Source organism: Moschus berezovskii, chromosome 4, assembly GCF_049115385.1.
Source record: "Moschus berezovskii isolate FMDL1 chromosome 4, NW_MosBer_1.0, whole genome shotgun sequence".
NCBI classification, from domain to species: Eukaryota; Metazoa; Chordata; class Mammalia; order Artiodactyla; family Moschidae; genus Moschus; species Moschus berezovskii.
This window is the reverse complement of record NC_142463.1, coordinates 94,545,062-94,572,446: the sequence shown is the minus strand read 5'-3', so window position 1 is coordinate 94,572,446 and position 27,385 is coordinate 94,545,062. Positions and strand designations below refer to the sequence as shown.

Below are 27,385 nucleotides of genomic sequence, written 5' to 3'. Positions count from 1 at the left end.
CTTATGGCAGAAAGTGAAGAGGAACTCAAAGGCCTCTTGATGGAAGTGAAAGAGAAGAGGGAAAAGTTTGGCTTGAAGCTCAACATTCAGAAAACAAAGATCATGGCATCTGGTCCCATCACTTCATGGGAAATAGATGGGGAAACAGTGGAAACAGTGTCAGACTTTATTTTTCTGGGCTCCAAAATCACTGCAGATGCTGATTGCAGCCATGAAATTAAAAGACGCTTACTCCTTGGAAGGAAAGTTATGACCAACCTAGATAGCATATTAAAAAGCAGAGACATTATACTTTGCCAACAAAGGTCCGTCTAGTCAAGGCTATGGTTTTTCCCGTGGCCATGTATGGATGTGAGAGTTGGACTGTGAAGAAAACTGATCGCTGAAGAATTGATGCTTTTGAACTGTGGTGCTGGAGAAGACTCTTGAGAGTCCCTTGGACAGCAAGGAGGTCAAACCAATCCATTCTAAAGGAGATCAGTCCTGGGTGTTCATTGGAAGGACTGATGTTGAAGCTGAAACTGTAATACTTTGGCCACCTCATGCGACGAGTTGACTCACTGGAAAAGAGTCTGATGCTGGGAGAGATTGGGGGTGGGAGGAGACGGGGACGACAGACAATGAGATGGCTGGATGGCATCACCGACTTGATGGACATGAGTTTGAGTGAACTCTGGGAGTTGGTGATGGACAGGGAGGCCTGGCGTGCTGTGATTCATGGGGTCGCAAAGAGTCGGACACGACTGAGCGACTGAACTGAACTGAACTGAGCCTAATTTATTCTTTCTCTCATAAGTCATCTTCTCCTGCTTTTCTCTATTGGATCTTAACTAAACTCAAGAGAGAGGGGGAACATAGCTTCCGGAAAGGGGCCCCGACATACTTAGTACAGAGGTTTAGAAAACTCCCAGCTGTTACAGAGAGAGCTAAAGTTAAAATTAGTAGAGGAAGACAGCAGAGGTCTAAGCCATTAGAATCATGGCCACAGTATTTCCTATCTTGAGTAGGATTAAGTTTCCAGTTTGAATGTAACATTAGTCAGTCTACCTCCATAATAATCATCAATGCTGGGCACTCACTGTTCTGAGTGTGTAAGATGAAGTCATTTAATCCTCTCAGGGAGGCACTATTATTACCTCCACTTTGCAGCTGAGGAAGCTGGGGATTAAAGAAGTTAAGAGACTTGCCTGAAGTCACAGGACTAGGAAGTGACAGAGCTTAATTCAAACCCAGGATGCCTAGAACCCCTATTTTTATCTGCTGCAGCTCCTCAACAACACAGCATATACAAGTGGATGTTTTTATTACTAACCTGTCCAAGTGCATCGTTATTCAGTCTGAAAGCTCAGAAGAAGTGAAGTTTTCTACAAGAGCAGTTGGCAAATGTTCCAAAGTGTACGCTAAGCACTGTCCCCTCCATTGTAATTGTGATTGGGAAAGCGTCAGCTTATGAACTAGGCCAAGGGAATGGGGAGAGACAACAGAGGCCCGCCCAGTGGGGCAGGGACAGGTCCTGGAAGCTGCTGCCACTCCTCCAGGAAGCCCATGTGGTCTCTCCTTGCCCTAGCTGTATCTGTCTAGCCCCCTGTAATGGCCTCGTGCTGTCTGCCTTCCTGCCCCAAATAATTTCTGGTTAAATAGTTAAGAATAATCTCTCTAGAATATAAGACTCATGATTCCTACTGGGTTCCATTCAAGCTAACTTTTTAATTAAAAAAGTATTTTGGCTTGTTCCAATCTAATGTGAGTTTTACCTGAAACATTTTTTCTCCCCTCCCATTGTCTTTCTGTAACAACTAAAACTGGGCAAAGATTGTTATTATTGGTTGATATTCGACACCTGTCTATCTGCTCAAGAGTAGTTCTCTCAGACTACCTTGTAAAACATTAGGCCATAAAATAAGTATTGTTTAATATTCTATTTGTGGAATATTCAATAAGCAAATATTCAATTTGCTTGTGTAAAGCTCCATACAAATGAGATGTCACATGCTTACTCAGAGGCAAGCCTGGGATGAAGCCAGCTAGATGCTGCTGGGAGGAAGTTCAGACAACATCCAAAAGACCAATTTTGTCCCCCTGGAGCTGGTCTTCTAGGTCATGTGAGACAGACATTGGGTTTAAATCAGTTTGATAACTTGGTAGGTTGGGTTTTACTTTAGTTGTACTTGATCTTCATTTGATAAAGCCATCTGCTCTTTGGAATCATTAGCCAGTAGTCTGTGGCATTTGTTTTAATGTGTGAAGAAAACCGTGTAACCATCATCTGTCTCCTAATTCTTACGGATCTCTCTTCTCCTTTCCCTTGTACTTCTTAGAAAAATACAGTGTGTACAACCACTGAAAAAACACAGACACTTTGCCTATCTGTATTTAAGTTACCTGCTTTATCATTCAGAGGAAGCTTTTCATCCTGGCTCAATTTCCTCCCCTGAATGTAGTGTCTCCCCAGTTCTTTTGTGCAAAGCATCCCCCCAACCTCAGCAATGTCAGTTGATCCATACCAGTTAACCCTGTAACAACCTAAACAAACAGAAGAAGGTGTGTTTAACACAAATATATCACCTGATTGTCTTTCTAGTTAGATAGATAATGTCCCAATCTGTTGCAGTTTGGATGGCAGAATCCTTCCATTGGGCTTTCCTGGTGGCCCAGATGGTAAAAAATCTGCCTGTTACACAGGAGACCCAGGTTCAACCCCTGGGTCATAAAGATTCCCTGGAGAAGGGAATGACAACCCACTCCAGTATTCTTGCCTGGAGAATTCCATGGACAGAGGGGCCTGGTAGACTACAGTCTATGGAGTCGCAAAGAGTCGGACACAACTGAGCAACTGACACACACAGATACCCTTCCATGGTACCGAGAATTAAGCATTGATTTTAAAATCTATTCTTACCTGAAGGAAGTCTTTCAGGAATTTCTTAGCATGAGCTTGCTCTCATGAAATCGTTATAAGGAAAGTAATGTGGGAAATCAGAAACACTGGGATCTAACCAGTGTATTTCCAGACTGACAGCCATGCATTTCCAAGCTAACAGCCATGTCTTCGTCCGCTGCCACAATCCTGCATCCCAATTCCACCTCACCTGGTCCTGATGCAGAAGCAAGGATACCAACCTTCCTCAGAGGTGGTTTCACCTGGATGTCATATGGCATTTGGCTCTTGAATTTCTTCTGACAAAATCCTTCATTTTGAGAAAGTGCCATCTGAATCCTTGCCTTGCTTTCACTGCATAAGAGGATGAAAATCTTGGGAGCTGGCTTTCCTCTTTGAGAAAACTAGTATCATCTTCTAGAGCAAATGTGCTTCTGACTTTTGCCTGCTAAAAGGATGAAACTCCATTACCCTTATGGTTTCCTAATGTGGTTTGCAATCAGATGAAGAATTATGAGTGTTCATTACATGATTCCATCTGGGCTGAGAATTGCCTCCAAGAGCAAGTATTAGCTTAAAAGCTTTTAATGAAATCTCTAGGGTTGAAGTGTCATTTTCCGCTTTGTGTGACGTCATCCCAAAGAAGAAAATTGCCAATGAGTTATGTATATACACAATGTATATACACAATGGCATTCACCCTGGAAGAGCTAGAAATACAGAATTCATTTTGTTTATTCTTTCCTTTAAGGGCACTGTGTGTGTGTGTTGCCATGATTATGTTAAGTCTTCATATGTTCTGCCTGTAAAAGGTGTATATAGATTTATTCTTTGTGTTCATGCCTGATGCCTGGCATGCATCCTTCAGTTCAGTTCAGTTCCATCCTTACAGGCTGGAAAAACAGAACTGATACTAGCTGCTCTAATTATTTTTCTGTGGGCAAGTGCTATGCTGAGTAGACTCAACAGTGTCTCCACACAGTGCCATCTGAGGTGTCTGGCCAGTGTTTCCCAGGCACAGATGAATTTAAAATTACTTAAATTTTACTTTGAAAGTATTCCCTTGGAAGGCTGTGAAGGAGGTTGTTCACAGTTGCTCCTCTCAGCCTGTCTTAGGTCAGTACAACATAAAGAAAAAAAAAAAAAAACTATAGATTGAGTGGCTTAAACAACAGGAATTTATTTCTCATAGTTCTGGAGGCTGGAAAGTCAAGTTCAAGGTATCCACCAGTTCAGTTCCTGATGAAAGCTTTCTTCGTGGCTTGCAGACAGCTGCCTCTCCCTGCATCCTCCATGGCAAGGAGAGGGCTCTGATGTCTCTTACAGGGTATCCCCACCTCATGAGCTCATCTAACGTATCACCTCCCAAAGGCCCCACCTCCAAACACCATCACGGTGAGGGCCAGTTAGGACTTCAGTGATGTATGAATTAGGGGGAGACACAATTCAGTCCACAGCACAGCCTAAATGACACTTGGTGAAGAAGGCCCTCCATTCATTCACTCAACAGATGTCTGTTCAGAACTGGTTGTTCAAGGAAGAGGGATTAGGAGCTTGGAACACAGCAGTGTAGACCCTGTGCTTGCCCTCACACAGCTCAGGCCTTAATTTTCTTTAAGTTACAAAAATATTTAAACAGAAATGGTTATATAAGACATGGAGGAAGGCACGTACATAGGCCAGGGTAAGCTTCCTAGAGGAAGTAACGTCAGAGCTGAAAGCTGTGAGCCAGGCGGAAGGAACAGGGAGCTTTCTAAGCTAAGGAAATAGCAAGAGCAGGGTCCCCAGGTGAGAGAAGGAACTGTGTGTGACTAGAGAGAGCATCTGAGGACAATTTACCGTGTCTCCCATCTAGGGGCTTCCCTGGTAGTTCAGCTGGTAAAGAATCTGCTTGCAATGCAGGAGACCCTGGTTCAATTCCTGGGTCGGGAAGATCCCCTGGAGAAGGATAGGATAACCACTCCACTGTTCTTGGGCTTCCCTGGTGGCTCAGACAGTAAAGAATTCTCCTGCAATGCGGGAGACCTGGGTTCCATCCCTGGTTTGGGAAAATCCCCTGGAGGAGGGCATGGCAACCCACTCCAGTATTCTTGCCTGGAGAATCCCATGGACAGAGGAGCCTGGCAGGCTACAGTCCATGGGGTTGCAAAGAGTTGGACATGACTGAATGACTAAGCACACACACCCATCTAGGGAAAAAGTACATGAACTGTCTGAGAACACCCCTAAGTGATGCTTTTTATCTGGAGAGTTTCGTCATCAGATAACAGAGTAGCATGTATTTGCTCTTTGTGGTCAACATGGCTACCTTCTGCTAGAGGTGGGGGTGGGAGTCGGGGGGAGCTGAGCAAAATGGAGGACCCAGGACTGGTGAGTAATATTTGCATTTTTATGTCTCAGCACTGCCCTTCCCTTCAATTAGTGCCTTCCTAAGAACCATGTTTATGATTCGTGAAAAAATAAATTCTGAAGTAAAAATATATATCCTCAAGATAGAACCTTTCATCAGCAATCACAAGAAAGTGGAAATAAATACAGTACAATACAGTTGAAATCCACTAACAAGCTTTGCTTCATGTTAAATGACTTGTTTCTGGCAGATGGGCATTACTTAAAACTTTTTGTCCATCCGCTTTGCATTAAAAGTTTTCTAATCAAATCTGTAGTCATCCTATCCCCTGCTACTTTAGTTTTAAAAAAACGTACTTTCTCCACAGACATATGCTTACAGTTTGCAACTTTGTCCTGCAGACTCTACAGAATATAGTTAGCTACTGAAATAACTTGTCCGTGAAAATGCACAATGTAATTGTACCGGGTGATCCCCGATCTAATGGCGAGGATTTATGTCATTGTCTGTTTCTTTCACTTCTATCTTCTCTATTTTACTTCTGTCCTCGTTTTAAACAGTGCACACACTTTTGCCCTCAAAATCCTGTTGCGTAACATTCTCTGAGTGCTTAACGCGCAACTGGTACTCAGAAAAGAAATGGTGACACAAAGAACGGTGACATCCGGTGTCTTCTCAGGGGCTGGTTCTCTGATGGAATTCTTACCCACAGCGTTAAAAGTCTCTCTTGGGCCATAGAGGCAGGATCAGCTTCTCACAAGCCCCTGAGATCCTCTGGAGAAGGATCCTCCTAGATCTTCCTTATCTGTGAATCTTTGCCTCCTGGCTCACAATAGATGTTCAATAAATACTTATTAAATGATTAACATCAAAGCCCGACTCATGCTGTTGTATGAAAAAGCCCGTTCCTGGAAAAACAATATTCCTAATGGCAATTGTTCCAAAGGCACTGGGAGTGATACTGGTCCTGGATGCAGAGCAGCCCTCAGCAAAGTTCTCCGGTTGATAGAGTGGATCCTTCATGGTCCTTGCCCATCATCGCCTCCATCCTGTAGCAACCCCAATCATCTTCAGCCACTCAGGTCGTTACCTGTGGCTCCTCACTGTGTCTGACATCACACAGCACTCGTCCCCATCAAAGTGACGGCTTCCACCTCCTCCTACCCTCAAGACCCTGCCAAGGGCTTTCCACAATGGTAGCAAGCTTAGTAGAAGCCATGAGCCACATGCTGTAAATCCAGTTTCAAGCTCCAGACTCTTACTTCCCCCAGATGCTTCTCTCTCCCCAGCACAGGGTTCCACATAAGGAAGTACAGCCCTTACCCATGCTGTTCCCTCTGCCTGCAGTCCCTCCCTGCTCCTCTAACTCATTCTTCAAGATGTAAGTCAAAATGGAATGTCTTCTGCTGACAGCCGGTCGTCATAGTTTGGTCTAATCCCTGGGTGGTGATGCAGTCCCATGGAGCATGCTTCCTGCATCCTGTGACGTTTATTAGCTTATGGGATTATCTTCCATGTCAGACTGTGCATGTGTGTTAAGTCACTTCAGTCATGTCTGACTCTTTGCGACCCTATGAACCATGGCCTGCCAGGCTCCTCTGTCCACGGGATTCTTCAGGTAGGAATACTGGATTGGGTTGCCCTCCTCCAGAAGGATCCTTTTCCTGACCCAGGATCAAACCCACATCTCCTGCACTGGCAGGAGGATTCTTTACCACCAGCACCCCCTGGAAGCCAGACTGTCTTCTTCATTGTTGCTTCTTTGATGCTTAGCCTAGCCCCAGTCAGGACCATAGTTACCTTTGAAAGATATGTAGAAAGGAAAGGAGGTGAGGGCAGCGGGGGCATGAGAAGGAAAGCAGCATGGTCGGGCAGCCTTTGTTCCCATGTTGGCTGAGGTGGAGTGTTATGACTGAACGCAAAGGATGGACTGAGAATGGGGGCATTGTGCAAGGGGTGATGGGTTTGTCTGGGAGGGTTAAAATGTAGGCCTAGAGGCTCACTCGGTGAGGCGTCTCTTCCTAGGCTTGGGAGGCACAGAGCAATGGGTCTTACTGACGGTAGACTTGCTCACTTTGTCCCTGACTGCACTGGACTCGATGGGAATTATTTTCACATGATTTCAGGTATGTGGTAGAGCAACCAAAGCCCAGTGAACACAGAGTATTTTAAGAGTCTTGCGAGAATGGTGAGTTATAAAGGACCAACGGACTATGTCCTCTCAGATGATACCACTTTCCAAAGCAGGCATGGCTGTCATCTGGGGCAGCCTCTGGCTTGACCTGGTCCACACCCACAGTGTTCCCAACCTGGCGGCATGCTGGGAGGATTCCCTCCACAGTGACGACACCCAGCTCCCCCACGGTTTCCTGGACCCAGGAGGAAACCCTAGGTTTGAGGTTGGGGGTTGGGGGGTACGTGGATGAGCAAGCTCAGATTTTTTTCCTCATTGGTCCTGGGGCTTTAAATTGCAACCTCTCTTTTAATTTTCCATTATGCATCAGACACATCTGTGCCAGAAGCGGACAAATGTATTCCGTCTGGAAGGATGATCCCAGACAGCTATAAATTAGAGCCTGTGTACAGAGATGCCAAAAATGTGGCCTCGTGGTGCGGTGTCCCTGTGACCAGTCACCTCCTCCACCGTCTGCTCGGTGGCTGCAAGCCTTGGCCTGACGCCTCTGTCAATCGATTTTTGCTTTGTGTTTGGAAACTCTTTCCACCGAGTGGCTGCTGAGGCAGGGCAGGCAGGGCTGCATGTGAGGTTCTGCTGGACACAGCCATCCAGGCAGCACCCCGAGGACAGGGCTGTCCCAAAGGGCATCGCTCTCTTCCCTGTACGAGAAATAGTAATGACCTTCAAAGCCAGTTTCCTCCCAAACTAAAGCCCAGCCCAAGAAAACTCACCCCACTTTTTTTGGATTGAGGAGATAAACTACCACATCAGGCTTTTAAGTTTATAATATACCTGCTTCACCCACAAAACTTCGAGAGGATCATGCAAAGAGAAAAGTCACCTGTAATTTTACCTTTCAAAGAAAAATATTTTTAATGTTTTAACAGTACTTCTCTAAATATTTTTCCATGCCTTGCTAATGTTTTTTAAACTGCAAAAATCTTTTAAAGCTGGTCGAGCAGCCCAGTTCCTTTCACTGTCCCTCACATTATCCAATTAGTGTTTTCCTCTAAGTACTGGAAACATTTAGTTGTTCCACCTCAGAGAGTCCAGCTGGTAGAACTCTGCGCCTCCAGTTCCTTCTGCAGACATCATGCTGCTCTACTGAAGAAGCCGGCCACCAAGGGAATGGGCCTTGGGGGAATAGAGGGTGAAAAGAGATAAAGTCCACATATAAATCCAGTCAGAGAGCCCCAGCCCTTCACAGACAGCCCACAGAAGGATCCAGTATAAGCAGGGCTTTGACCCCAACTTTGACATCATTTTCCTTATTAAACCTCTACGTCTCTGACTTTCATGCTTCTGTCTCTGTCACCAGCCTCCATGCCTGCTTTTCCCTACTGGGGCCGGGGCAGCCTCTGAACTGTGGTTCAGGGATGGCTTAGGCAGCCCAGCTCTAACCGAATGGGTTGGCCGAACCAGGAGGCTCTTGTTACATCTCTGCTCACTTTCCTGTGGTGCTTTGAGTCCAGAAGGTGCCAGTGAGTAACTGTTGAATTGATATAATGAAATTCGAGATGGTTGTTTGTGGAGAGAGAGGATGCCATGGCGGGAGCCCGCTGGGACAGTGCTGCAGTGGCAGGGAAGGCGTCCAGAGCCAGTGCGGAGCCTCACAGAAGCCCTCACCGCAGCAGAGAAGCAGGCAATGAGTCTAGCAACCTCCAGCCTGCCCAGCCACTGCCTGTGCCAGCCACGCAGCCTCTCCATGAGCCACACAGCACACAGACCAGGCTTTTTCAGAAAATTATTTTTTCCTTTCTTGCTTTCCATGGAAACCCAAAATAGCAACCAAAAAAAAGAAAGAAACAAAAAAAAACCTGGCCAGTTTCCCTCCTGCAAAACCATCCTCAGGCAGGGCAGTGCAGTGACCATGGTGGCCTGGGGGGCTGGATAGGTTCTAGACGCTTCTAAAGTGGCTTTCTAACTGGGCGCTGCGCACTCAGGAGGCGTGGGTGGGTTCTGAGGTTGGCGTGTTTTCTTCCTATTTAGAAAAGTGGGTTTCCCCCAGGTCTGGGAGTTCTTCTTGCTCTCGGTGACCTCTCTCTGTGGTGCTGGTGAGGAGGTCCAGAGTAGCCAGCAGGGAACAGTAGGACAAGGAGCAGACAGCTTCCAGGGGGACTGTGGTGGGAACTCTGTTTGAGAGGCGTCCTGGGCTAGACTGTGCCTGCCCCGTCACCGCAGGGCAGCCTGACAGAATGGGAGAAACTCTGAGCTTGGAATCAGGAGAGCCCAGCTTCAACACCCCATCAGGGACCCGGGGTGGGGGTGGGGACTCAGCACATCATTCCACCCCCACTGTATGAAACATGAAGAGGGGTCCAGCTGGTTTTTCAGGGGCCACTCTGCCAGCCCCCCCAGTCTCCCGGCTCATACACACATGCTCCCCGTCCTTGTAAACACAAGCTGTTTACCTTTCAGCTGGCAGGGTCGGCTGTCATTGCTTTTGGACTATGGTTTCGGTTTGGCGGCTCCATGAAGGATTTCTCCTCGGAGGACAAGTCCCCAGAGTACTTCTACATGGGTGAGTGACTGCAGCCTCCCCTTCTTTAGACAGGGTTGCCCGCGCTTAGAGGGGAGCCTGCAGCTAGACTTCCATGGGAGGGGAACGGAGGGAGAGAAAGGAGGCAAATCAGAGCCCCAGATGCCCACCCAGGCCAGGCAGAGGGGAGAGGGCCCCGCTACCCGACACCTGGTTCATCCCTCTGCTTCCAAAACCAAGGACGACCAGCTGGGACTGAATGGTTATACTTCTTTCAGCCACTTCAAGAAAGAAGCCCAGCATGTAACCACAATTCATGTCCAAAGAATCGGAAAAAACCCCTGCACCCTCTGAGTGAAGTGGGTACACGGCAAAGTCAGTCCTTTGCTCATCCCTGGGGTGACAGGGGAGCCCTGCCCAGTCAAGCTCTGGTCTTGTGTATATGTGATCTTGTATATTTTAAATTGTCTAGGAGACACACCTAATTCAAAATAAAGAGAGACAGCTGAAGGTGTGGAGGGGCTAATCTGAGTCCCGCCATGACTAGGGACTGCAGAGGGGAAGGGAGTGGAGCAGAGGGGTGTGGAGAGGGCAGAGAAGGGAGTGGGGGCAGGAGAGCTTCCCTAGGCAGAGACCTCAGAGTAGTGGGGTAGTGCAGCCTTCTTCCAGCAGTGGGAAAGGGGTGAGGAGTGGGAAGCTGGTGTAGACCATGTGATAAGTTGAGGCTGAGAAACTAGTGTATAACTAAGTGCCAACTTAGTGGTGTTTGCAGTCGGTGCATCAGGGGTCATTCTAAACTGGTGAGGCAAGAAGAATTTGAGTTCGGTATGAAAGACCAACCTTAATCAATAGAGAAGAGGATGACTAGGGACTGAAGAGGTTTGGGACACAAGGCATGCCTGTGGGACAGTGATTAGCAAGCCTAGGCTGGGCAGATAACTCTTACCAGAATGTAAAGCATATGGGCATGGAAGGAATTACAATTAGAAAAGTTGAGAAGGGAGGGAAGACAGATACAGAGGGCCTTGAATGTCAGCGCTAGTTAATTTAATAAACAATAGAAGGGGGGCTTCTCTTATGGCTCAGTGGTACAGAATCTACCTGCCAATGCAGAAGTGTGGGTTCCATCCCTGATCCAGGAAGATAGCACATGCCTCTGAGCAACTAAGCCCATCCACCACAACTACTGAGCCTGTGCTCCAGAGCCCACGTGCCACAACCACTGAAGCCCATGTGCCCTAGAGCCTGTGGTCCACAACAAGAGAGGCCTGTGCATGGCAGCTGGAGAGCAGCCCTCCTTCTCCACAGCTAGAGAAAAGCCCCACACTGCAACGAAGACACAGCACAGCCAAAAGTAAATAAGTAATACAATTTTTAAAAACCAAATAAACAATAGGAGGATAATTTAGAGTTTGGGGGAGGATACACTCAATCTACAGGGCTTCCCTGATAGGTCAGTTGGTAACGGATCCGCCTGCAATGCAGGAGACCCTGGTACGATTCCTGGGTAGGGAAGATCCACTGGAGAATGGATAGGCTACCCACTCCAGTATTCTGGCCTGGAGAATTCCATGGACTGTACAGTCCATGGACTCACAAAGAGTTGGACACGGCTGAGTGACTTTCACAATCAATCTACACTGCATTTTAAAGAGATTATTCTGGAATGAGAGGGGAGGACAAAAAAGACCATGCTAGATTACTGATACAGTCAGACCTGAAGAAATAAGGGCATAACCCATGGTGGCAGCAGTAGGAATTGTGAAGAAAAGGACAGAAAGGCAAGAAACTTTATTAAGCATTATTAAATGTTATTATTAAACATTGTTAAACTCAGGGACAGAAGGAATCAAAACCAAAAAAAAAAAGCTATCAGTGATAGAGTCAAGCATAGAGGTCACAACTCATGGTTTTCAGATGGAAACCTGCATTACAGAAGTCAGGGACCCTGCTGGGTTAGAGAAGGGGTGGTGGTGTGGAAAGAAGGATGGAGGCCAGTCTGGGGGCAGCCTCTATCTGTGTTCCTCCAGAAACAAAGCACTGATAACAGTTTCACAGGTGTAGATTTGGGTCCAACAAAAGAAAAACTTTTCAATGTTTTGATAAATCAAAGAAACTGAGCAGACTTCTATAGAAAGTGACCCCTCTGGTACATTGGTATTTAACCAAAAATCCAGATGGATCTTCTAGCCATACAGGAGATTCCTGCGCTGAGTAGGAGGGTGAACTAGCTCCAAATAAACATTCCTGATCCTATTTCCAAATCTAAACTAAAGCAATATGAACTGCCCAAGATGCAACAAATGTCACATGTTTGTGGACATATTTGTCAGGACTCTTTCAATTGCAAATCACAGAAACTTGACTCAAACTGTTTTGAGCAAAACAGAAATTTCTTGACTCATAATGGAAACATCAGGATTAATACTCATCTTAGGGACACAAGTGATGTGATCAGAATCCAGTCTGTAGCCATCTCTTAGCCCTGCTTTCCTGTGGCTCCAGACTGGGGCAGATTCCCCCGAGATCTGATAAATCAGCCACCCACAGCTCCAGGTACCATCTCCCAAGTAACCCTGGCAACAGTGTGCTCTTCTTCCAACTGATTCAGCCAAAGTCCTGCGTCTCACTGTCATTGGCGGTCTTGGGTCCAGTGCCCATTCCCACAGCAGTCATTGTAGCCAGCTGCTTGAGATGGGCTTGTTGGCTGAAGCCTGGGCCTCACACGTGCCATGGAGCTGAGGCAAGTCAGCCCTGTCAGACCACAGGAACTGAGGGTGAAGGAGGTTCTCTAATAGAGAAGAAGAGCAAGTGAACTCAGGGTGTGAAAAACAACGGCCCCCACAACATGGCCCGAATCCTTCCTGCTTATTCCTGGTGGCCTGGCACATGGGCATGGGTCTGCCACCCTTGGTTCTTCCTCAGCCACACCTCCCCTCTCTAAGTCACCCGTGAAGGGCTGGTGGTGAGAATGCTTATGGTCAGTGCTCAAAGTTCAGAGAAGAGAGTTATCACAGAGTCTTAGCTCTGAACAGGATAAGGAGACTAAGGACCAGGGCGTGAAACAGGCAGGGAAGAGGGGCTGGCAGTCAGCTGTGGTTTTCCAGCTTTTCACAATGGGGCTTAGCCCTCAATCCAGGTTTGCCAATACCCAGGCCTGTGCTTGTTCTGTTTGTTTCCCTGTGTTGTCTCTCTGGTGAGTGCCAACAAGAAAAAGTCCTTGTGAAGTCAGGAACCTTCTCTCCACTTCAAATATTTCTTATAAATAGAAAGAGCAATATACGTGTTTACAGAAGTTGATATTTTTTTCCTCAATAAATAATTTTCCAAATAAGAAAGATACTAAAAAAAAAAAAAAAAAGGAAAGATACCAAATCTCTAGTAATAAAATGAAAAGAAAAAATGTACCAGGATACCAGTTTATGGACTTGCATAGCAAACAGTATGAGGTAATAGGACTTTAAAGAAGAAGCAGGCTCGGTTTTTGGAAAATCTCACTTCATGTCGCTAGGTACTGTGCACTGAACTGTGTATTTTCTTTTCAGAATAGGTTCCAAAGCAATCAGCACATTAAACTCTTATCACCACTTTGTTAAAGAGCCCTGGAGAACAAGCTTGGCCCATTAAAGTGCTCTTAAAGAAACATTACCTTCCCCTGAGAGGGACCTCAGGAAGGCACGTGGTGTAACTCCCTGCTTCTGGGCAGATGACTGCCACCCTTTGTAGAAAATCTTCCTTCCTCTGGGGCTTACCAAGTGGTTGTTGCTGTTCATTCGCTCAGTTGTGTCCGACTCTTTGCGACTCCATGGACTACAGCATGCCAGGCTTCCCTGTCCTTCACCATCTCCTGGAGTTTGCTCAAACTCATGTCCATTGAGTCGGTGATACTGTCCAACCATCGCGTCCTGTCACCCCCTTCTCCCACCTTCAATCTTTCCCAGCATCAAGGTCTTTTCTAATGAGTTGGCTCTTCGCATTAGGTGGCCAAAGTATTGGTGCTTCAGCTTCAGCATCAGTCCTTCCAATGAATATTCAGGGTTGATTTCCTTTAGGATTGACTGGTTTGATCTCCTCTCAGTCCAAGGGGCTCTCAAGACTCTTCTAGGACATCACAGTTCAAAAAGTGTTAGTGGTAAAAAACCCAACTGCCAATGCAGGAGACACAAGTTCCATCCCTGGGTCAGGAAGATCCCCTGGAGAAGGAAATGGCAACCCACTCCAGTATTCTTGGCTGGAGAATCCCCAAGGACAAAGGAGCCTGGCGGGCTACAGTCCATGGCGTCGCAAAGAGTCAGACACTACTTAGCACAGCACCCATGCACTTCTTCCTCTAGGGGGATGCTTTCCTTTCTGGGAACCTTGTGTCTTCCTCCCTGGTGATGGGGAGAATATCACTTCGTATAATAAAGATCTGGAATTGACTTCATAGTGAGGGACCAGTGTGGAGAGGATCCAGCTGTGAGGGGAGTTAGAAATGAGGCCAGGGAGCCAGGGCAGTCAGACTGAATACACCTACCACCTCTTCTCAAGGACTTCTGAATTCAGGTCAAGACCTAGATGCTGACCCAGGGTATCGCGACCACTAGTTGCTAGGGTGGAGAAGGGAGAGCCCGGCAAGAGTGGAACTGGCAATGAGAAAGGCTAGGTGACTTGGTGTTTCCCAGACCATCTTCACGTTGGTCTCCTTCACTCTTGGAAGAAACCCCCAATGTCTTCCAAGTTCCATTAACATGCCACTCTGCTCTCCCGTTACAATTTTTCTCTGGGGCTGTCCCTTAGGGGTACAGATAACACAAGGGTTTTCCTTCCAGAGGCACAGGGTGGGGAGAGATTCCCTGGGCCCTCAGAAGGCTGGGACACATGAAGTCATGTCTGTGAGCCAAGGATGGAGGTCATCAGCAGTCTCCTCCCCAAGGGGAAGGAGTGGCCTGCTCAGACTCAGCCACTCACTCTCTGGAATCCCAGGTTGTCTGTGGCCATCCCTCCGCGAATACAGAGCTGCAGAGCCTGGCTTTGATTGTGGCTAGATGTCACATGTAAGGTAAGGGTTCCAGTGCTGAGTGTTCTGGGGCTTTTTAAAGACTCTGACTCACTCTGATCTACTTCTCGATTTTTAGTTGTACCTGAGATTCATAGTAGTTGCAAAACAGACATGTGATATAGCTTACACTGCTGACAAAATTTCTCCAAAGCATTTTTACAAGAACTTAAGTATAGATCATTATTGCCATATTGCAAATAACAAAACTGAGAAATAAGAGGACTTACCTAAAGACACAGTTGGCAGGCCCAGATTTCTGGCTCCCACCCCAGAAAGTGCTTTGAGGGGAAAACCCAGAAATCATCAGTGTTAGACTCCTTGGGCACTTTTCTCAAGGAAGGAGAAAAAGAACCCTCCTGCCATTTATTGTTGTTTTGTCATGGACTGCAACCCCATGGGCTGCAGCATGCCTGACTTCCCTTTCCTTCATGATCTCCCAGAGTCTGCTCAAACTCATGTCCATTGAGTTGGTGATGCCATCCAACCATCCCATCTTCTGTCCTCCCCTTCTCCTCCTGCCTTAAATCTTTCCCAGCATCAGGGTCTTTTCCAATGAGTTGGCTCTTCGCATCAGGTGGTCAAAGTATTGAAGTTTCAGCATCAGTCCTTCCAGTGAAAAGTTACAGATTTCTAGTTAAGAAAATCACCCTTCTTCTGGTTCCTACTGAAGGTGAAGCATAGGAGTTAGGGCGCGCACTTTGGAGGAGAGCCCCAGGTTTGGTTCCAGTTTCGAGCCTTACTAGCTGTACAGTCTTCGGTAAGTTACCTCTCTGTGTCTCAGATTCCTCACTTCTGAAATATGAATACCACTTCTACATATCTCACAGGGTTGATGTGCGTATGAGACGACTTAACCTATGAATGTAGTTGAGTGCAGTGAGCCCTCAATAAATATTAGCGGCTGTTCTTACTGCAGGGCAGGCCAAGGGAGGAGTCAGCCTGCGGGTGGCACAGCTACATGGGAGAGTAGGAGAAGGGGAGATATTGGAGTGGTTTAGACGCCAGGGAGTCAGGGCGAGAGACTAGCTGATAGCACTGAGGCTTCTCAGGCGCCAGATTCCTGAGATAATGCCCGTCAAGGGCACAGTACAGACTCAGAGCCCCTGAGGCACTGCAGTGGTGGTGGTCACTCTTAGTGTTGAAGGACTCCATGACTCATGCATGTTAAACTCCTGCAACAGCACTCAATAACTAACAGCTGTCATTGTTATTTAGCGAGGACCCAAGTCCTTACCTGGCTTTTCAAGTGGCTCAGTGATAAAGAATCCGCCTGCCAATTCAGGAGACAAGTTCCATCCCTGGGTCGGGAAGATCCCCTGGAGAAGGAAATGGCAACCCACTCCAGTATTCTTGCCTGGAGAATCCCATGGACAGAGGAGCCTGGCAGACTACAGTCCATGGGGTCGTAAAGAGTTGGACACAGCTGAGCAACTGAGCACACAAGTCCTAACTTTCTCCATAAATTAAGTCCCATCCGGTATTCTAAATTCATATATAATTGTGTGTGTGTCCACAACAAGCTAGGAGGGAGCAAAAGTTGCATAGAAGCAGAGAAAAAAATATTTTTAGATGAAAAACGGTCATTAGATGGATATGTAAAATCATCTGCTGCCAAAAAGTCACTGAAATTGATGACCATGCCACTATTCAGTCCCTAAAAGGTGAGCCATTTAAAAATGAGTTGACTCAGACAAGACTTTTAGGAGGTCACTGTCTCCTTTCTGTGTTACTTGGGATGATGCCTCTAACTTATAAAGAAGGATCTGAAACCAGAGACAAGTGATGGAATTGTCAGGAAATTGGTGGTAGCATGTCACCTGGAGATCCCTGGCATGGCAAGACCCAGCTGTTAATGCTAAAAATGCAATATCAAAATGTTTTCTCTTTCTCAAACTGAGGGAAAAAGGACTCAGGAAGCATAGGGGATTGGGTATAGGTTATCCACTTGTCACAAAGCTGCAGAGGAGCAAAAGGGCTCCACAGAAAGTGAATGGAAGTCGCTCAGTCATGTTTGACTCTTTGCAACCCCATGGACTATATAGTCCATGAAATTCTCCAGGCCAGAATACTGGAATGAGTAGCTTTTCCCTTCTCCAGGGCATCTTCCCAACCCAGAGACTGAACCCAGGTCTCCCTGCATTGCAGGTGGATTCTTTACCAGCTGAGCCACAAGGGAAGCCCAAGAATACTGGAGTGGGTAGCCTATCCCTTCGCCAGCAGATCTTCCTGACCTACAGAAAGCATCTTGGAATTAAAGTGTGGCTGCCGATCAATCTATCCATTCAATAACTGTGTTTTGAGAGCCAGATCAGAAAAAGGATAAGATATCCTTGGAAGTTAGAGGTGGCCCCATGGTGTGCAGAGTATTACAGCCAGATCTGAAACTGGATTCACCAGGCCCAAGACCTTTGCCATGAGTAGAATTTCTTCTGATTTTCACATCAACTCCGACCAGCAGTGCTCTTTTGGCATAGGGCTGGTCATGTAGCCACACATGCACAGGGGGTGTGCTGGGGAGAGGTTTGCCAGGGAGAGACCTGCCAGGGAGAGGCCTCGGGAACTGGAGCTGCTGAGTTAGGTTCAGGGTGTTTGCTCTGAGCTCTGTGATTCTGATAGCCTAAGAATGGAGCATGGAGCATGTGTATGTGCTCAGTCATGTCCGACTCTCTGAGACCCCATGGACCATAGCCCACCAGATTCCTCTATCAGTGGGATTCTCCAGGCAAGAATACTAGAGTGGGTTGCCGTTTCCTACTCCAGGGGAACCTTCCTGACCTAGGGCTCAAACCCACGTCTCCTACATCTCCTGCATCGGCAGGCAGATTCTTTACCACTGGAAGAATGGAATATTGTACAAATAAGCACATTTTCTAAGGGAGCTCTTATTTCAGAAGGGCAAGAGGCTGAGGGATCTTGTTCACAGTGGGGAGCGGCTCTGTCCTCCTCAGACACAAGTGCCTCTGTCCACTGTACTTGAGCCTCCTCAAGAGCACCCCTCCCTCCTAGGCTGCCCACTCTCAGGAGCCTTTCTGCAGGTGTGCGGCCAGTCCTCACCTGCCTGACTCAAGAGAGCGCAGTCATGTGGTGGCTTCTTGGATTCTTGTTGGAATGTAGCCCCAGCATGTATCTCTAAGCAAAGATGGGTGATGGTAGACAGTCCATCTAAAACTTCCAATCTGATTTGCTCTCCCTTTATCCTCATATCCAACAAACACTGACTGGGAATTCTATCTTGTTCCTGGCATATTCTCGGTAGGGTGAATAACGTTTGTTCAAGGATTTAACATCTATAAATGAGAAAGACACATATGGGAACCCACAGGTTGAGTTTCATCATGAAGAATTCCTATGTGGCTGGAGTGTAGGATGGATAAGGATCCCAGGGGGTCCAGTCTCTAGGCTGTGACTCCAAGCAGGATCCGTAGACAGTATCACATAGCAGTGAAGAGGCGACGGACATTGTAAGCAGGAAATCCATCCAATAAGGTGGCCCAACCAGGAAACGTTCGGTGAGGGAACTGTTTCAATGGGGTGGAATCAGGGCTCCAGACCTGTGTGTCCTGCCATTATAGAAATAGAAACATGTAAAATACTTGCCTTACTTACTGCTTTGAGGAGATGGAAATAAAAGAGCTTTGAAAAGTGAAGAATTTCTGTAGAACAATAAGGTATTTAGGCAGTAGGGCCAACAGTAGTATTATTTTTAACATGCTTTCATTTCTCTCATTACCACATCCATTCTCCATGAAATTATTTTTTTAGGGAAAAGGAAAAAGGAGGAAGTGGCTGAGCCTGCCTAGCAGGAAATACATAAATACCTGTCTCGGGACCTTGGACAAACAGGGCTTCCCCGACTCTGCAGAGGGACCTGAGAACAGCCTGGGTGGTTCAGGAAGTGGCAGGCCTGCCGCTCAGTCTGTCAGGGAACAGCAAGGTCTGCCCACAAACCACCATCAGCACCCAGAGGGGGGCCCCCCAGAGGCACCCTGCAGGCCAGCCTCAGGGTTTCCCCAAAGGGTGGTGTGCCAGCTCCCCACCCCCTCATGGATGGGAGTGGTTTCCAGGTGACTCACATGAATAAAATGCAGAAAACAGAGTTGAGGCAATGGGCATTCTTCTAAGCAAGCCAAGTTCCAGACCCCATATTGTGTTCTAACTTATCTCAGGATCAGGAAAGGAAGTCAGAACCTGGCTTGCCCTTCTTTCTCTCACAACGAGAACATTTCTGCCCTTTTCTTTCTCTGTGAGAAGAGCTGTTCCTGTGGCTTGACTTTAGAACTGAGCAAAATTATCACTCAAATTGAGGCCGCTGTTATTGCAGGGGAGGCAGGATGGGCTGATGGCCAGGAGCTGGCTTTAGAGGCAGATGGGTATTTTTATCCCAGCTCTATGATCTTGGGCAAATCACTTGACCTTCAGGACCCAGCTCCTCTGCCTGAAAAAAAAAAAAGAAGATAATAATGGTACCTGCTTCATGAAGATTAAATGAATAAATTTGTGTCGAGTGCTTAGAACAGTCCTGGAGAAAAGAAGCCCTTGAAGCAAATCCAGCTAATAGTCTATTAACAATAATACTGTTGGTGCATATTACCTTATTACCTCCCCTCACCAGCTTTTTTCTTGTAACATGTATAACCTAGCATGTGTCCTGTGTATGTGGTATTGCCCTGTAAAGTTTATCATTCACACAGAGCCTTACTGCCTCATCACTGTGTCTTCCACCCCTCTCCTTAATTAAAAGCCTCCCTCTTCTGTCCCACCTCCTCCCTGCTTCCCTGTCTCTGCACGGGCAGATCAACAGCCCTCTCCCCTCCCAGACACTTTGTCCTCAGGGCCACAAGGTGGGGGACAGCTACTAATCCAGAGTGCCACGAGAGACCACGGGCCCCTAGGAAGATGTGGGTTCTTGGCTAAGCTCTGACACTGGCTCCTCACCACCCTTGGATTCAGTGTTACCAGTTTATATGAATGGCACTAACACTCACTTCACAAGGGGAGTGGAGGCTGGAAGGTACAGTGCCAGGCAGATAGGAGGCACTTGGAGGTGACTAAGGGCACGAGTTGTGGAACAGATGCACCGGCCAGTCTTTGCTCTTGTGTGACCCTGAGCGGCTTCCTTCACCTCTGTAAACACAAGCTTTCTTTGTTCCCTGGGGATTATAGTAGCCCCTCCCTCTCAGGATCCTTGTGCAGATGTTTGAAGCACTCAGCAAGAAGCGTTCCCCAAGGGTTAACCTTTATCATATTAACAGCTGAAGGCTCTGCCAGGTGGGATGTCTGGGGTGGTGGTGATGGAGGCCAGGCTGGCGGCCCTGGTGCTGGGAGAGAGCCGATCGTGACTGGCCAGCGTCTTCTCTGTCCTCGCCCCACAGGGCTGTACGTGTTGGTTGGAGCAGGGGCCCTGATGATGGCCGTGGGCTTCTTCGGGTGCTGTGGGGCCACGAGGGAGTCGCAGTGTGTTCTCGGATTTGTAAGTGGGGAGAAATGGGGAGGGACTTGGCCTGGAGCTGGGCATTATCTTTGTCCCCATGTCTGTGGAAAGCATGAAAAAAAAAAAATAGTTCGTTAGCGTGAAGGTGTTTGGGGAGGAAAAGTGCCTGATGTTACCTCACAGTGACTGAGGCAGCTACAAGATTCCTGTAGTCAGGGAAGCACTGTTATCTACAAGAAAAGTACTGCTGTTTGAGATCAATAATTTAAGCAAACATCCCTCTTGTGGTTTGTTTCAACAAGCAGCCTCTGTAAAAAAAAAAAAGGAAAAACTGCAGAACTGCAGTTAACTGCTATCCATCCAATGCCAGTGTGACCAAAGCAAAAAGAGGAGCAGGAAGGAAGTTTCTGTATTTCTCCACGAGGCATCAGAAACAGCAGGTGTATTAGGTGGCCTCTCCTTGCTCTCTGCAATCTTTGATGTTTGAACTGTGGCCGCTTCTCCCGATCTCTTGCCACGTAAGGTTTCTAACTCACTTCCTCAGTTCTCCAATCTTTCTTTTTCCCCTGTTGTGGAGCATCTTGTGTCCTGTTTATCACTGAACTTAGTTTAATCAGAGCAGACCTACGAGATCAGAGCAGAAATCGGTCCAGAAGGACACCTTTCACCCCAATCCCTCCTCCTCAGAGAATCCATCTAGAGCATGCAGTCTCAGGTCACCTCCTCCCCAAATCTAGCACTTCCAGTCACTCTCTATCTCCTGGTCTTATTTTACATCTTTATAGAACCTCTTTGTTCATCAAGCAGTCACTGAACATATGGGTGCCAGGCACTGTTCCAGGTGGCGGGATTTCTATATCACTCTGGATCACTTTGAAATTATCTTACAATAGAAATTGCTTGCTCATTCATCATTTCCTCCTCCTTCTATTATTAATGTTATGTCCAGAAGAGCAGAGACCCTGAGATCTTATCTTATTCACCACTGTATACCCAGTGCCCAGGGAAGTTCCTGGCCTAGAGCAAATGCTCGATAAATGATTGCTGAATGAATTACTGCAAGAACAAACTGCAAGTGGACTAAGGGATCAGATGCCTCCTTCTGTAATATTTCTGTTCAAACTAATAACCTTGTTTTTCAAATGGAATTAGAATTGAAGAGGTTAAATAAATTGAAAAGGTTATTGAATTAATGAAGTTAGTATTTTCTCTCCTTTACAGTTTTTTACCTGCCTGTTGGTGATATTTGCTGCTGAAATAACCACTGGAGTATTTGCTTTCATAGGCAAGGATGTAGTAAGTAAATGTTACTTATAAATGTTCTTTAATGATGGTTAAAGTGTTCTCTTGGCAAAGGACATGAGAATATTGACAACCACAGTTATATTCCAAAGCCAAATAACCCCCACAATTATCTTTTATGCAGAATTTTTAACCTAGAAATGTGGTGCAGACTTAAGCGTGTGTGTGTGTGTGCGCGTGCGCACGCATACATGTAAGTGCACATATATTCCTGGGGAGGTAGTGAATTGCTTTCATTAGATACATAAAGGAATCTATGGGTTTTTGTAACAAAAGGATCTCTAATTTAAGGTGATCCCATTTGGAATGTGGGAGGAGCTAGATTACAGGTGTGAGAAGTAGGGATGGGGAAGAACACACATTCGCATCCCTGTTCACCTGTCCTTTGTTCTTAGGGTTTGGCCTGGGCAGAAGCCAAGTCAGCCTCAAAGACTACAGTCTGCCTTCTGGGTGCCCATGAAGCCAGTTTAGATTTGTGCTCACACTGTAGGTGTGCAGGATAGGTTATCAGAAGAACCCACAGACAAAGGGAACATTTTAGGCTTAAACATGCAAAGAGGAGTGAAATGGAACAGGAGGAAGAATGGAATCTTAAGTTTTGCTGTATTTTGTGTAAATCCACATGCTATCAATTCTGTTTATGGATTTATTTTAGATTTTAAAAATGGTAAATATGTAGAATGAGTAAATATCACCTCCTCTAGAATTTTTCTAAAGTTGTTGTTGTTCAGTTGCGAAGTCATGTCCGACTCTTTGGGACCCCATGGACTGTAGCATGCCAGCTCTTCTGTCCTTCACCACCTCCTGGAGTTTACTCAAATTCCTTTAACCTCAAATATGTCGGTTAGAGGAACTGGATCTTATGACTTCTTGAGAGTCTATGGATTTGGGGATCACATGCTGTTATACTAGAAAAGCATTCTCTGCATTTTCTATGGTATTTAAATGCTGAAACAGTTTTCCTTGGTCGTGAACACCTTTTAAACCATGTCATGAAAACATTTGAGTACCTGTTACCAAGGGAGTCCCAAGAATGCATAGGTTTCTACCCTGGCTGTGCATCAGAATCACCTGGGTGGGACCCAGGAACCGGGGGTTCAGTTTTTGCTGCTGTCCATTCAGGGCTGAGAACCTCCACTCTAAGAAATCTTTCTATTCTGTGAAAATTATTTTTGGTTAGTCTATCCTTCCATCAGAAGCATCTTAGAAATTTCAGAACCTGCAATCTGGTCCATATATGCAGAATTACCCTCAAGTCCAAATAAACACATGGAAAGGCCATATTCTTGAAGGATGGGGAAGAGGGCTTTTTTCTTGATGAAAGGAGAACATTTGGAACTTCCCACTCATGGCCCTTTGTTTTCCTGAAATTTTTTTCAGGCAATACGACATGTTCAGACCATGTATGAAGAAGCTTATAATGATTACCTTAGAGACAAGGAAAAGGGAAATGGGACTCTCATCACCTTCCATTCAACGGTAAGTGACTTTACTTCTTCCTTCAAATTTCATTTTCTAAAGATTATTGAGTCACCGACTTAATGGACTTGAGTTTGAGCAAACTCAGGGAGATAGTGAAAGATAGGGAAGCCCGGCATGCTGCAGCTGCAGTTCATAGGATCACAAACAGTTGGACATGACTGAGTGACTGAGCAGCAACAAATATTATGCACAAACTAGGTTCTCTCTAATCACCTAGATTAAAAATAAGAATAAATTGAGTGAAGCCAGGCAGCAGCATTGTATTTCTGCCTTTGTGGGAGTCACCGTTTGCATTATATGTAGAATCTAGAAGAGAAAAAGGTCTAACACAGAGTTGACAAGAGGAAGTCTGGACATGCACCCAGAGAGACAAAGCTGCCCAAGTAAATACCAGCTTCTGTTAAGAGTGGCCCTGCGGTGTAACTGAAACAACGATGATCTTCACGTCAGAAAAGCTTATCTCTAGCTGCAACTCTGCCGCAGAACAGCTTCATGACCTGGAGCAAGTTCCTTGCCTCCCTGATCCGCACTCAGCTCGCCCAGTTGTGAGACAAAGAGGTGCGTGAGAGAGGCATGTGCCATTTCTCCCAGGACGTCCTGTGGGAACGTGCTGTCAGAGCAGTACTCTTCAGCCACCAGCGGTTAATCGAGAAAGACTTCCAGAGGAGGTGGGCCAGGCCAACGGTGTCCTGATTTCTCAGCCACTGTGATACAGAGAAGCAGCAATGAACTCCTGGCCAGGTGTTTTCAGGTAGCCCAGTTCTTGTATGTCACAGGTCTGTCCTGGAAATTGCCAACCATTTATCCTGTTCAGCCACAGCCGCCCCAAGGACATCAAACAGCACCCAGGTTCCTTTGTCTTTGAAGGGCAGCCCTAAGGCAGGATACCTGTTGGCTGGCCAGTCTTTGAGCACCAGTTTTTTAGCCCCTGGGGTTTTCTGTGGTCACTTCTCCTCTCTATACTGGGCTTTCTTCAGTTAATGAGCCTTTCCTGAAGCTCATAAAACATTAGCTACTCAGCAAAGCCAAAAGGAAAAATCTAAAGACCCAACTCCTGTCTAAAAACAGCAGTTTACACAGGCACTGTCAGCTTCTTGCCTTGTTTGGATTGCCTTCAGTTACCTTCTGTCATAAAAGGTGGACACTTTGGTGAAGTCATTTTTCTGCTTTGCCAGCATGACCATATGACCACGCTCTCCCCAGAATGGCTGTTGGGTTGCAATGTCAGCCAACAAAGATGTTTTGCAGCCTCAGCAATCCCAGTCCTTTACAGAGAGACCCAGACTTGTAACTGCTACTTCTTCCTCTGTGCCCTCTCATTACCTTCCCTAAAAGCTCTTTTCTGACTTTCTAGTTTCAGTGCTGTGGAAAAGAAAGCTCTGAACAGGTCCAACCCACCTGCCCAAAGGAGCTCCTAGGACACAAGGTAAGCTTCTCTACCAGATTCCTATCCTGCCTGTGGTGTTAAGATGGTTCTTGCCCTCAGGATGGAGGGTGTGATTCTAGGAGGCCCTCTCACAGTGACTTCTAGCCTCAGTTTTATTCTATATAGAACAAGTGAAGCAATACTGAGTCCCAATCTCCTGGTACCCTGGGGAATAACGGTGTGCTGACTTGCTGATAATAATGCAAATAGAGTGACACTAATTAAGTTCACCAAGGCCAGGGGTGTGCACTCTAACAGTGTTGCCCCATACCCTTCGATGGGTGTCATGGCACTAATAAATGCTTCCTTTATTAAATGCTACATGACAGGCACTATGCCAGGTTCTGAAAACTCTAAGATGAAAAACAGATGGTCCCTGTCTCAGTGGCCTCACAGACTAGTCAAGGGAGCTGGTGCTAGTGCAGAGTACAGTATCTGCCCAGCATACAGTGGAGACACAGTGGAGTCAGGAAAGTTTGACCATGGATGGGATTCTTGAGCCAAGTTTGAACAAGGGGAGGTCATTCCAGGTCCTGAAAGTAGCAGGAACAGAAAACATGACAGTATGAAATTCCAGGACTGCAAGAGAATAGGGAGCCCAGAGGGAATGGCAAGGGACATTTTTGGAAAGGCTGGCAAAGGCATGATTTTATACCTGGAACTTGATGGAAACTATTGCTTTTAGTAGAGGATGAACATAGTCGGTTTCACATTGTAGAGAGAGCACTCAGGTGACTGGGGGTGTGACTGGTAGAACAGAAGGCTGGAGATTCATGGAGGGAGGCCATGGAGGTGACGCTTGTTTCACCCTGGTGAAAGAGGATGAGGGCTTAGAGCAAGTCACAGACAGAGGGCAGGGAGAGGAAGTGACAGACTCAGAGATGTCTAGGGGTAGAATCCACAGCCCTAGGTGACTGACTCATTGTGAGTGGGGAGTAAAAGGGAAGAAGCTAAGACTTTGAACTCCTGCTGGGTAGACAGAGGCTCACTCACCAAGAGAGGTGAACAGAGGGAAAGGAGCAGTTGACAGCTTCAGTTTCAGTCAAGTTTGCACACCAGGTGCCTGTGATATTTACAGGTAATCTGAGCTGAAGACACAGGTGTCAGAATCCAGCAAGCTAGTAATAGCTAAACCCTAGGAGTGGGTGGAAATGCCCAGGGGAGCATGTAGAATAAGGAATGAGGTGGGCTAAAGTACTATCATTTAAGGGGTAAGCTGAGGACAAGTGGGCTTCCCTGGTGGCTCAGTGGTAAAGACTCTGAAATGCAGGAGACATGGGAGATGTGGGTTTGATCCTAGCGTCAGGAAGATCCCCTGGAGAAAGAAATCGAACCCACTCCAGTATTCTTGCCTGGAAAATTCCATGTATAGAGCCGCCTGGTGGGCTACACCCCACGGAATCACAAAGAGTCGATCACGACTTAGTGACTGAGCATGCACACACATGAGGACAAGTAGCCAGAATGAGACTGTGTAGGAGTCAGAATGAGGCAAAGTTCAAAGACAGTGCTTCTGTAGAGTGAGGGAGGTGGTGGACTGTCCGTAAAGTCAAATGCTGAGAGGAGGACAAGGAAATAAAGGCTGGAAATAATGTGCTGGATTTGATGCTTAGAAGATCCTTAATGACATTTGCCATGCAGTTTTGGTGAAGCAGTCGGGAAAGTGCAAGAACAATGTGGGAAATAAGGAGGGAAGTATGAGAATGTTTCTAGAAGCATCTGTATCATGGTCCTCACATTATCCTATCTCCTCACTTTACCTCTTAGTCTCTTTTTCATAGAAAGAAACTTTCTGTGAAAGAAAGGAGGGGACACGGGCAGAACTGGAGGACACTGTTAGAGGGGATTTTTGCTTTAGACTGCAGATCATGTGCATGGTGTTACATGATGAGTGACAGTGTCAGTGGAGAAGGAGAGGCTGGATGTGTAGGAAGGAAGGGAGATAAGTGGCAGGACAAGCTTCCAGAAGTGATGAGAGAATAAGATCCAGAGTCAGTAAAGGGGTTAACTTTCCACAGAGAAGGGCAGTGACAGGAAGCAGTGTGCCTTACTTAGCTTGCATGCTCCCTGCAGAGAGCAGTACCTGGCACTGGATGAATGGGTGTGTAAGTTTATACGTGCAGGTGAGGAAGGTTGGAAGAATTTCTATGGCTTGACTCCAGTAAGTAAAGGAGTCATTATCTAAAGCAGTGGTTCTTACCAGAATGCAATGTAATTATTTTTGTGAGTCTATGGCCTTCTCTAAACTATTAGCTCCCTGAGAGTGAAAGAAACCATGTCTTATTTTCTCCAAATCCATCATGCCATTCCAGTGGCATGGCATGTAAGGCAGATGCTGAGAAATGTTTGTGGAATGAATTAACCATGAATGAACCAAGTATGATAGGAGGTGTGAGGATAGTGGTAAGAGTTTCATAGAGCTTATGCAAGTATAAGAGAGAGCTGATCATTGACAAGTAAAAGGACCTGGGCAGCCTAAGGGCAAATTTGGGTTGCAAGAATACCTCTGTATTTAGAAGGACCAAACAGAAGTTGGAGAAAGTAGTGACAGTTATTATACGAGTGACCTACTCTGCCCCTGTCCAATATTCCCCCATCCGTGAAGTTTCTTTGGACCTGCCCTGCACAGTCTCTTTGGGACACAGATGGAAGAATAAGGCCATCCATCTCAGCCACCCTGGAAGAAAATAGTCCTGCACTTGGCTTTCCTTTGTTAAATTTGAACCTATACAGACTTTATAGCTTCTTACTTACATACCTACCACTAGGTGATGCCTACCTTGCATAGTGAATTGGACCAAGTATTTTTTGAAAGTATGT

General features: G+C 46.4%; 1 protein-coding gene across 1 annotated transcript in view; it reads left to right on the top strand.

Annotated features, from left to right (window-relative positions):
* Positions 1-27,385, top strand: part of TSPAN2 (tetraspanin 2) — a 40,021-nt gene that overhangs the window by 8,692 nt on the left and 3,944 nt on the right. The window contains exons 2-6 of the mRNA XM_055402838.2: positions 9,823-9,925; positions 20,297-20,394; positions 21,577-21,651; positions 23,038-23,136; positions 24,494-24,565. Coding sequence (XP_055258813.2) covers positions 9,823-9,925; positions 20,297-20,394; positions 21,577-21,651; positions 23,038-23,136; positions 24,494-24,565 — 447 coding nt within the window. The remainder of the gene's footprint in view (positions 1-9,822; positions 9,926-20,296; positions 20,395-21,576; positions 21,652-23,037; positions 23,137-24,493; positions 24,566-27,385) is intronic.